The 12,120-nt window shown below is 43.8% G+C and overlaps 1 protein-coding gene across 1 annotated transcript in view; it reads left to right on the top strand.

Moving 5' to 3' along the window:
- Positions 1-12,120, top strand: part of GABBR2 (gamma-aminobutyric acid type B receptor subunit 2) — a 420,626-nt gene that overhangs the window by 212,618 nt on the left and 195,888 nt on the right. Inside the window, exon 4 of the mRNA XM_010357632.2 lies at positions 1,990-2,091. Within this exon, the coding sequence (XP_010355934.2) occupies positions 1,990-2,091 (102 nt within the window). The remainder of the gene's footprint in view (positions 1-1,989; positions 2,092-12,120) is intronic.

The following is a 12,120-nucleotide window of genomic DNA, read 5'->3' as shown; positions in this document are numbered from 1 at the left end:
GGGCCAGATTATCCAAAATGCTCTGATGGATACATTACAAGGATCCACCAAGTGTTGAAATAAGAAGTTCTTTTTTATTGTGGTACAATATACATAACAGAAAATTTATCATTTTAACCGTTTATAAGGATACAGTTCAGTAGCAATAAGTATATTCACATGTTGGTGCAACTATCACTACTGCATCTGCAGAACTTTTTTCTTTTTATCATTCCACACTGAAACTCTGTGCCCATTAAACCATCACTCCTCATCCCCTCCTCCCCTCAGCTGCTGGTAACCACCATTCTACTTTCTGTCTCTATAAATGTGACTACTCTGAGTATCTCGTATGAATAGGTCATACAATATTTGTCCTTTTGTGTCTGCCTTATTTCACATAGCATGATGTCTTCAGGGTTCATCCATGTTGTAGCATGTGTCAGAATTTTATTCCTTTTGAAGGCTGAATAATATTTCACTGTCTGTATATACCGCAGCTCGTTTATCCATTCATCGAGCAGTGAATGTTTGGGTTGCTTCTACCTTTTAGCTACAGTGAACACTTGCCCTTATGAACATGGATGTAAATTGTCTGTCAAGTCCCTGCTTTCAATTTTTTGGGTATGTGCCCAGAAGTGAAATAGCTGGATCATGTGGTAATTCTATATTTACTTTTTTGAGGGGCTGTCATACTGTTTTCCACAGCAACGGCAGCATTTTACATTTTCACCAGCAATACACAAGGGTTCTAGTTTCTCCACATCTTCACCAACACTTGTGGTTTTGCTTTTTGGTAATAGCCATGCTAATGGGTGTGAACAAGAAATGCTTAAAGCATCTCCTAAAGAGGAAGAAACTGAGGCCCAGAGAAGGGGAGGATCACACGAGAGGTTGAGGTCACAAGCAAGTCAGTGATACAGCAGGACCTGGAAGCTGAATCCCCTAACCCCAACCTAGTTCTTGCTACCAAAACACAAAGTCAGTTTCCATCACTCTATGTCAGAGGGTGCACAGCCACGGCCACAGGCCAGATACAGACTTTAAGTTTATGTAGTTCGATCCTTACTTTGTTTTTTTTTTTTTTTTTTTTTTTTTAATTCAAAATGTATCCACATTTAAAAATAAGGGGATTTTATATTTTAAAAGTCTGAATTTCTGATTTTCCCCAAAAAAATCAGATCTGGTAACCCTTGACCCACCTTCTAACTCAGCAACCAACTGTTGCTGTCTTCTGTTTTGTTTTGCTCTGTTGAGACAAGGTCTTGTTCTGTCACCCAGGCTGGAGTACAGTGGCATGATCATGGATCACTGCAGTCTTGAACTCCTGGGCTCAAGCAATCCCACCATCTTGCCATCCCAAAGCGCTGGGATTATAGGTGTGAGCCCATGCCCAGCCCTATCATTCTGTAACGTCCTTCCATACAGGCTAGTTCACACACTGGCTGGTCCTGGTAACCCTGGAGTTTGCAGCTCTTTGCTTTTCACATCCATAGATATTCCTCATTCTATGTGTCAGTAGACACATAGTTATGTTTAACATCACAGGCAAGTTCCATACTTCTTTCCTCTTTCCTCTACTCTGTATTATCTTTGAATATCTTAGCTATTTCCTCACCATAAAGTGAAATAATGTTGCAAATAAATAATGCAACATATTAACAAAGACGTAATTGAATAGCCTGATTTGGAGACAGTGTGATGTGGCGGAGAAACACCAGCAAAGGTGCTAATCTTGACTCTTGCAGGAACTCCCTGGGCAATCTTAGAAAGTCCCTTCCCTCTCTGGCCTCCTTGTATCCATGTGTCAGTTGCAGGGTGGGACTGGGGAATCCTCAAGTTTTCATGGGCCGGTCTAGTTAATAATGTAAAACAAAACCACTTACTTTGCATTGTCGGTGGAGTAGAGAAACTCACTTTGCCCAATTGACTTCCCCAGGATGACCCCTCTGAACTGACCCTTCCTGTGGTCCCCAGCACACCCACCCTCTGCTTTCTCTTTGCTGACAGGTGCGGAACGACCTGACTGGCGTTCTGTATGGCGAAGACATTGAGATTTCAGACACCGAGAGCTTCTCCAATGATCCCTGTACCAGTGTCAAAAAGCTGAAGGTAGGTGTGGCTAGCCACAGGGTGAATGGCAGACTGATCTCAGTGCCCTGGGTGCCCAAATTACCTGACTATGAAAGAGCCTCAAGTATGGTCTGGGTCTCAAGTTCATTTCCACCTTGGCATCCCAGACAGGAGAAGCTCCCAGGAATTAGCTTCCCTTGGCTTTTCCTTCCTTGCTGTCCAACACTGGCCAGAGGTGCTGGCTGCAGGTGCACAGCCACTGAGCACTTTCCTGATGGTTTTATATCTCTCGACACAGTCTCAGGGGCAAGCGGGGCACACATGATTATCATGTCTGTTTTGAAGAGTCATAGAGAGAGGAACTGTCTTGCAGAAAGCCCACAGCAAAGAAGTCTTGTTGTCGCAACTGAAAGCCCAGGCTCCTGACCCCTATCCGGTGACACTCACTTTAGAAACAGGGTCAACTAGAAGTTTCCCCAGTTGTAAGTCAGTCTCTAACTTTCATTTGTCCATTCATTCTACAAACTCTCTCATACAGTTTTTATAAACCAGACCCTCTCCTGGGCTCACAGACATCATCGGCCTTGACCTTGTCCTCATATTGCTCCCAGCGTGGTGAAGAAGACAGAAAGACCTCTCAGGGGAAACAGGAACAAAGGGGCCTGGGAACAAAGGGAGGAAGTGACTCATCCCACCTGGGGAGAGGGCTCAGACAAGGCTCCATAAAGAGACAACATTTGGTGTTGGAGGAAGAGGGGGATCCCCTCCTACAGGAGCCCGGCATGGTAGGAGGGAAGATCAGAGGGTAGGGTAGGCATGCTCATCATGGCTTAGGATCAGCAGGGATTCCACAGAGGCAGAAGTACCTGGAGTGGGGTAGAAGGGAGGCTGAAACGGAAGTCAGTTCCCAGGAGCCTTGAATGCCAAGCTTAGAAGTTTGATCTTTTATCCTGGGGACTTCCTGGAGGTTTGTAAGCAGATGCCAGTGTCACCAGAGCTATCAGATTCCTCTTCCCCTCTCCTCCATTCCTTCAGGCACTCCCTTGAAGTCATTGGCATGGAGACCCCGGATGCCAACTGCAGATACGTCCCTTCTGTCTTGTGTGGGTCCCAGGTTACATCAGTCAGAGCAGGTAGCAGCTTACAGCAGTTGCCTTCTAAATCCTGCAGTTCACAGATGGGGAGCCCAAAGCCCAGAGAGGGGAGCAAGGAAAGCAACGTATCAGTTGTCTACCACCTCCTCCAGAGCAGACGCAGAGCCTGCGGGTCACATTTCAGCCTCGGGAGCCTCTGCAGATGAGGACACAGTAGTCAGGGAAGGGCCTGCTTGACAGCCCAGGTGGCTGGAGCCAGGTCTCCCCCCTGCAGTGTCACAGGCTATGTGGGGCCTGGAGGATTCAGGGGTGGGGTGGCTGCTCTGCAGGAAGCATCTGGGGCAGGGTTGGGAGAGGAGGGGAGGGCCTGCAGCTGCGCTGACGTTCTCATGCCACACGCAGGGGCATCTCCCCATGCCGGGCACTTGAAATAGCTCCCTGAGCTCCAGAGGCCCAGCATCTACGGACTTTAATGTTTAAAGAACCTTTGTGTGCAGAGCAGAGATACTAGCTGAAAGTCAGCAAGAAACTGGGGATGGAACTGGGCTCTCTGCCCATCAGCCAACCAACTCCAACAGAAGTAGCACCGACATTAACCATAATGAAAATAACAGCTGAAATAGCCACCTTTCCAGTGCATTGACCACAGGCCAGGCCCTGTGCAGAGCCCTTCACTTTATTTGCTCATTTCATCCTCCCCAAAGCCCTCAGATGGAGGGAATTGTTGTATTCCTGTTTCACAGATGTGGACTCGAGACTCAAAGAGGTTAGCAACTACCCCAAGACACCCAACTGAAAAATGGTGGGTTGGGATTCAAACCCATGTCTGGGCAATGTCATGGCCCAGCTTTCTCCACTGCCCTGCATGTACTTCTGAGAAAGGATTCTGGCATCGCATAAGCCGGGAAAGCAGCACCAATGACAGAGTCCTCATCTGTTGGCAAAGGCTCCCCTCACCCAGACACCTGCACAGCTCCTTCTTGTGCCTCTTGCAGTCTTTGTCTAGTCACCCCCTTCTCCCAGAAGCTTTCCCTGAACACTTTATTTAAAAATTGAAATCCCTGTTCCTCCAACTCCCATTTGCCCCTTTCTGCTAATTTTCTCCTCCATTTCACTGATCGATACCTATTTTCATTTCCTGGGACTGCTGCAACAAAGTACCACAAACTAGGTGGTTTATAACAACAGAATGTGCTCTCTCAAAGGCTTAGGACTCTTCCATGCCTTTCTCTTGGCTGCTGTAGTCACTGGTAATCCTTGGCAGTTTGTGGCTCACCACTGCATCACACCAATCTCTACCACACATGGCATGTCCTCTCTTCTCTTTATATTGTCTTTTTAGAACACTGGTCATGTTAGATAAGAGCCTCCCCATTCCAGTATGACCTTGTCCTAACTAGTTACATCTGCAATGACCGTGCTCTCAAATCAGGTCGTATTCTGAGGTACTAGGGGTTATGACTTCAATATATTTTTTGGGGAGACACCATTCAACCTCTAACAGTATCTGGCCTTCTATTCATTTTACCTGGTATTTTATCATCTGTCTCCTCCCATTAGAATGTAAGCTCCAGGAAGCAGAAATTTCTGTCTGTCTTGGTCACTCTTCTGTTTCCCATCACCTAAACCCCAACCTAATTTGCTCAACTGTTTGTTGAGTGTGTGTGAATGAAATACCAAGTCTGGACAAAATGCACCAGAGAATACAAGGACATAATACTCAGGAATGACGGGAAGGTAGTTACTTTTGGAAACCTCAGCGGAAAAGCAAGTTTCTGAGTTCTTGTGGGATAAGATGGAGAACGAGGTACAGAGGACAGGCAAGAAAACCAGATATCGAATAGTAGAACTGGAATCTGCATTGGAGGTAGTAGAGAGCAGAATTAAAGCTAAGAAAAATAAGAAATCAATAAGGTGGAGGACAAACTTGAAATACTTTCCCAAAATTCAGAGGAAATCACCAAAGAGATCAATCCAGTGAGATAAAGGATAACAGTTGTGGATACTGGAGAAGGGAGTTTTCCTAAGGGAAATCCAGGACAAGAACAGAACCAAAATCCAAAACAGTAGAAATGGTAGCAATGAGCACACCTAACATCCAGATTTTGGTTCCTAACACCATTCTCCAGTAAAAGGAACCAGGGCTCCTTAGACAAATGGCTGGTTCTGTGGGGCAGGAAATAGACAAGATGATTCTAGGGTATTCTGTAATACCAGAAGGTAAGGAGTAATACACATACTGGTGGGGCTGTATCAAGGGAGTACAGTTGCTGATTGACAGAGCTCCCAGTGGCCAAAGCTGGAACAATTTGAACACAAAAATTATAGTATTTTAATATAACCCAAAGTATAAAGTAAATCTCCACCAGTTTACTCTTATGTAAATGATTGACTAATAAATGGGAGAGCATAGGCAAATCTCCTACACAGAAGAATTCAAAATAACTTACATAGATACCTCACACTCCAAAGAGGTAGGTCATAACTGCACACTTCTTTTTTTTTTTTTTTTTTTGTTGAGACGGAGTCTCGCTCTGTCGCCCAGGCTGGAGTGCAGTGGCCGGATCTCAGCTCACTGCAAGCTCCGCCTCCTGGGTTTACGCCATTCTCCTGCCTCAGCCTCCCGAGTAGCTGGGACTACAGGCGCCCGCCACCTCGCCCGGCTAGTTTTTTGTATTTTTAGTAGAGACGGGGTTTCACTGTGTTAGCCAGGATGGTCTCGATCTCCTGACCTCGTGATCCGCCCGTCTCGGCCTCCCAAAGTGCTGGGATTACAGGCTTGAGCCACCGTGCCCGGCCCTACACACTTCTTAAAGTTACTTTGTTCCAAAGGGTACAGTAGGAAAAGAGGGGGGATAAAAAAGAATAACTTGACAGTCGAGAAACCTGACAAACGTTCCCGGAGCCAGGCAATCAAGGTCAATGTCAGCAGTGATAAGTCACATTGAAAGCTCCCTTGACATAATGTGATGGAAATAACTTTACCTCTGTGGTCTTCTTCCCCAGATCCCACAACCCCAGTCTAACTATGAGAAAAACATCAGACAAATTACAGTTGAAGGTCATCCTACAAAATACCTGACCAATACTCCCCCAAACTGTCTAGTTCATCAAAAATAGAGAAAGCCTGAGCCAAAAGGAGCTGAAGGAGGCATGACAACTAAATACAATGTGGTATATTCTAGATGGGATCCAGGAAGAGAAAAAGGATGTTTGAGAAAAAGACTAAGGAAATCTGATTAAAGAATGGGCTTTAGCTAATAATAACATCAATATTTATTCATTGTGACAAATGCACAAAATACTAATATAAAACATTAATAATAGGGAAAACTGGAAGAGGGGTTGTATGGGAACTCTGTATACAGTCTCCACAATTTTTCTGTTTTCAAATAAGAAGGGTTTTTTTGTTTGTTTTTTTTGTTTGTTTGTTTGTTTGTTTTAATAGGAAACAAAGTTAAGTGGGCTCAAGACAGACCTGGAACTATAGACTGGGCCATACAAAATTTCCATTATTCTACAGTTTTTGAACTACAAAATCAACAATTTTGTATGGAAATGTACAGACTATATGAGCAAACTGGCCAGCTTCTGCAGAACTGGTGAAAAGAGAGTCATACTTAGACAGGTTTTGCCAAAATTTTGACATACTTCGTGGAGAAAATCTTACAAATATCTAGGCCAGGAAAAAAACAAACTTCCCATAGAGATGCAAAAACCAGGCCACTCTCCGACTCCTCTGAAGCATTAAATCCCAGAGACAGTGGAGCAACTGGGAGACATTCTCCACTGTATGGGGCTCACACGATGTTCCAGCCAGGTCCCCTTCTTGAAGCTAATCCTGAAGTCCGATGTCAACCAGCCAAGAGCGAGGGCATACTTTACGGCTGAGGTCGTGATAGAAATGGCTGAGCAGGGATCCTGGGAACCCATGGAAGGAAAGCGAAGTCTAAATAATTGTTATAAAAGTGTATGCAGATGCAAAAATTACATATAATTTTATACATAATGCAAAAATAGATATGGCAATAGGCATAATTGAGATATAAAAATCCAAATTACCTTCACAGGCCTAAGAAGAGATGAATTTTTTAAAAAAAAGGGTGCTTAACTCCTGGCGTTAACTAGGAGAGGGACTCAAAAGAGACCATTTTGCTCATGAGTTTCATAATTAGAGAGATGTAAGCTAAAGAATGCTTTGAATAACTCAGTGGTAAATATACCATAATGCAAACAGAACCTGAAGCTGCAGAAACACAAAAATAAAGCAAAGGAAATCTCATCCATGTTTCGAAATAGAAAGCAAACATGAAAACCAGAAAGCACAAAACAGATCATTACAGACCACATACACTGATTCTGACCGGAAGTTCAAATAGGCCAAACTCATTATCAAAAGGAAAAGGCTTTCAGATTGTGTTTCGAAACACGAAGTCTAGCTATTGACTTCAGATAAACAAAGTGATATTGAAAGGGTAAAGGTAAAAGGTTGAGCTGAGGTCTACCAAGCAAATCAAACTACAGCAAGAATCCCAGTATTCATATCAGACCAAAGCGTGTTCAAGGTACAGGTGTCAAACAGGACTCAGGAGAGTCCTTTTCTGTAGAGAAGGCTTCAATCCACCTTGAGAATAACACACTCATAGTCTATTATTGCTTTAAATTACATCTCACTGAAATAAAGAAAGAAAAGCCTGTTAAAAATAGAGAGGGAAATTGACAGAAACACAATACCGTTGGGAGGCATAACATCTCTCTCCCATTCTTGGACAGTTCACCCAGGCGAAAAAAGGCAAGAGCACAGAGGAACTGAATAATGAAATTAATAAGGCTGATTTAGCAGATGTGTATCGAAATTTGTATCAAGAAAGTCAGGAAATAAAACCATTTCTGTGTGATGAAGTCACAAGGCCCTTTAAGCTCATTCCAAGCCTGTTCTGAACAGGGGGTGGCTAAAGTTTAGCTGTTTCCAGGCGGGGCTGGGAAGCCGCTCTGCACAGACCAAGTCCTGGGCACTCCTGGGGAGAGATCCAGGTGTCGGATTTCCCTTTCTGGACATTTCAGTTGCTTCATGCACCTTCCCCGAAGTGGCCTTCTGCGCTGTATTCGTATTTCCATTTTTCGGAAGAATTGGTGGTGCATTATTTCAACCATGGGGCATCCACAGACCCTTATGTCTGGAACTGACATGAGAGGGGCAATTGCCCCAGTTCAGTCCAGGTGCTCTGGAGACCAAATATATTTGTAGAAAGAACAGGAACTTTTAAAGAAAATCTTTTATTGTGAAATGAAACAGCAATTTAAAAGCCACAGAAATCAAGTGAATGTCTAAATGAATCATAAGGCAAACAGCACACAGGTCAGAGAACTTTATCAGATACCCCAAAAGTCCCTTCCATCCACAGCCCCCTGCCTCCACCATCAGGAACTGTATGCCCTACTTGTACAGAAATCACCAACATTCTTTTTTTCCTTTTTTGTCAGAACTCAGAAAGTATAGGGAAGCTGTTCTAGTTGTGACCCTTTGTTTTTTTATTGTAGTAAAATATATGTGACATAAAATTTACCATTTTAACCATTTTTAAGTGTTCATTTCAGTGACATTAAGTACATTCACAGTGTTGTACAACCATCCTATTATCTGCTTCCAGAACTTTTTCATCATCCCAGACAGAAACTCAGAACAGGGGCTTTTTGGGTGTGTGTCTCACTCTGTCACCCAGGCTGGAGTGTGGTGGCGTGATCTTGGCTCACTGCAACCTCCACCTCCCGGGTTCAAGTGATTCTCCTGCCTCAGCCTCCTGAGTAGCTGGGATTACAGGCGCCCTCCACCACGCCTGGCTACTTTTTGTATTTTTAGTAGCAATGGTGTTTTACCGTGTTGGCCAGGCTGGTCTCAAACTCCTGACCTTTGGTAATCCGTCCGCCTTGACCTCCCAAAGTGCTGGATTACAGGCATGAGCCACCGCACCAAGCGTAGCAGGGGCTTTTGAATCAAGTGGACCTGGGGTTGGACTCCGTCCCCTCCTTGATGCCTTCCTCTGTAGAGAGGGCACTGGGCCATCCCAATTGTGTGATGCGCCATGTGCAGACTGTTGGGCTCTCTCAGGGACTGAAAAATCAGTAGTTGATATTATGTTCGAAACTTGAGAGACGCTGGAATAGAGAAAAGACTAAATAATAAAACACTAAATAATAAAATTAGGGAATTTCAGGGAAAGAAGCCATGGAATTCCCTATGTTTTAATGAATAACTTAAAATAATAACAAAGGACTTTCTAAACTCCAAACTTCGATACAGTAAGCAAAGTTGAGAGATTGTAAGCAACTCATTTAGGGTCTCTGGGACCACAGAGCTTCCCTATTGCAGGTGAATTTACCAGAGGAGACAGGAGCCTTGCTTGCCTGCGTCAGCGCTGTGCCAGTAGGCACCTCTTTCCAAAGGGCTCCTCTTCTCTCTTGCCATCTTATCACAGTCTCTTCTTCTGACCTCATCCAACGCTTCTGCTTCAGCATCAAAGGAGGACACTTTTAAGCACTCCCTTTGTGCTCACAGATTCATGAATTCATTTCATCCCCACAATAACTTTATAATAGCAGTCAGCAAACTACAGCTCATGGGCCAAATCTGGCTCACTCTCTGTGTTTGTAAATAAAGTTTTATAGGAATACATCCATTTACCACAATGTCTTTGGCTGCTTTTGTGCTACAGCGGCAGAATTGAGTAATTGCAACAGAAACTATATGGCCTATGAGACCTAAAATATTTACTATCTGGACCTTTATAGAAAGTGTTTGCCACCACCTGCTCTGAAGATAGGTACTATTATTATCCCCATTTTATAGGTAGAGAAACTGAAGCTCTGGGAAGTTTAATAACTAGCCTGAGGCCATGAAGCTGATTAAGTGACTGAGCTGAGATTCTGGCTCAGCAGTCTAGCTACAGACTGGCTCTGAACCTCCACGGCATGCCTCCCAAGCTTCGTGTCCACCCACACTCCTCAGTCAGCAGAAAGATTCCTGCATAGCCTCTCAACATTCCAAGGTTACTCATGCCCACCATTTTTAAATGACCTGTCTCCCCGCATTTCTTCTTAGTAATAAAACAGGAATGAAGTGGCTTTGCAACTTACTTGCCTTAAGTGGAGGAGTGGTTAAAAAAAAAAAAACGCGCTAGGGAATGACAGAAAGACACAGATAAGCAGAAAGCTCTCATCTTTATTTTTTATATTAATGCAATATTTGGGCCCAGTGCAACATCATGAAGACCCTCTAAATTGAGCCAGGCTTTCTACTCTTAAAAAAGGAAAAGAAAATGTGTCTCTGCCATTTAGAGCCATGTTTGGCTTTCTTTTTTAAGTGACTCACAAAAATAGCCCAATTCTCCAACAATACTAGTGGGGATCCTTAAGCCTCACATTAAGGGGACAGCTTTGAACAGAAAAGCTGCTTGACTAGTCAGCAACAACTGAGTGTCCTAGAACCCCAGCAGAGAGGGAGGGAGACAGGCCTCTCCAGAGAGGGCGGTATCTGCATTTCCTGTTGCTGCTGTGACAAATCTGAACAGCTTCAAGCAACACAAATTTATCTTACTGTCTGGAAGCCAGATGTCCTACATGAATCTTGACAGGCCAACATCACGGTGTCAGTAGGGCCAAGTTCCTTCGGGAAACTCTAGTTCCAGTATCTAGAGGCCACCTGCATCCCTCGGCTGGCGGCCCCTTTCCTCTATCTTCAAAGGGAGCCATAGTCAGTGGAGCCTTTCCCACACTGTATCACTGTCTCTGCCTCGGCCATGTTTAAGGACCCTGTGGAATACATGAATACATTTAAGGACCCTGTGAATACATTATCGCCTGGATAATCCAAGAAAATCTCCCTATTTTAAGATCAGCTGATAAACAACCTTAATTCCATTTGCAATGTGCATTTTCCCTTTACCATGTGACATAACATACTCACAGGTTCTGGCGATTAGGATGTGGCCTTTTTTGGGGGGCTGGGGGAGTGGGGACAGGGTCTCACTCTGTCACCCAGGCTGGAGTGTAGTGGTGTGATCACAGCTCACTGCAGCCTCAACTTCCTGGGCTCAAGCAATCTTCCCACCTCAGCCTCCCACGTAACTGGGACTACAGGCACGTACCACCACACTCAGCCAATTTATATATATATATATTTAAATATATATATACTTTTAAAATATAAATATTTTAAAATATATATTATATATATTATATATTACATGTTGTATATGTTTATATAATATATAATATATATAAATATATATTTATATATTTTAAAGTATATATATTTAAATATATATATTTTAAAAGTGTATATATATTTATTTTTTTTTTATTTTTTGTAGAGACAGGGTTTCTCCATGTTTCCCGGACTGGTCTTGAACTCCTGAGCTCAAGTGATTCTCCTGCCTTGGCCTCCTAATGTGCCAGGATTACAGGCATGAGCCACTGTGCCCAGCCAGGATGTAGCTATTATTCTGCCTGTCATAAGTTGACTACAAAGATAGGCTTTGAGAGGACTGCCCTCCCCTTGCTCTGTGGGAAAGTCCTAGTGGGAACTGTGCTCTCCCTCTCGACTCTGGCCAAAAACAAGTCCTTAGGGAATTGACTCCCTTTTTCCCAACCAGATAGGAGAGACCTGAGGAGAACTGCCACCCCCACAGGTCAGGAGTCCATCCTGACTGCCTGAAACTGAAGTTCATACAGGCACCCCAAGGGGACGCAAAGCTGCAGAATAAACATGGTGCATCTTTCTCACAGGCCAGGTTTGCTCAGAGACGTGGAGATGAAAAGATATTATTTTTAACTTATGACATAGATACATTATTGGAGTGTTAAATATACATGAATTTTCAAGATACAAGAATAAACTTTAAAGAAATGCCATGCTTTCCACTGGGCTGCTGTGGGCTACTCCCTCTTCGCTCCCTTCCTTGAGCATGAAGCGTGT

Source organism: Rhinopithecus roxellana, chromosome 16 (genome assembly GCF_007565055.1).
Source record: "Rhinopithecus roxellana isolate Shanxi Qingling chromosome 16, ASM756505v1, whole genome shotgun sequence".
Classification (NCBI taxonomy): Eukaryota; Metazoa; Chordata; class Mammalia; order Primates; family Cercopithecidae; genus Rhinopithecus; species Rhinopithecus roxellana.
Note: the sequence above shows the minus strand (reverse complement) of the source record. Positions and strands in the feature narration are given on the sequence as shown.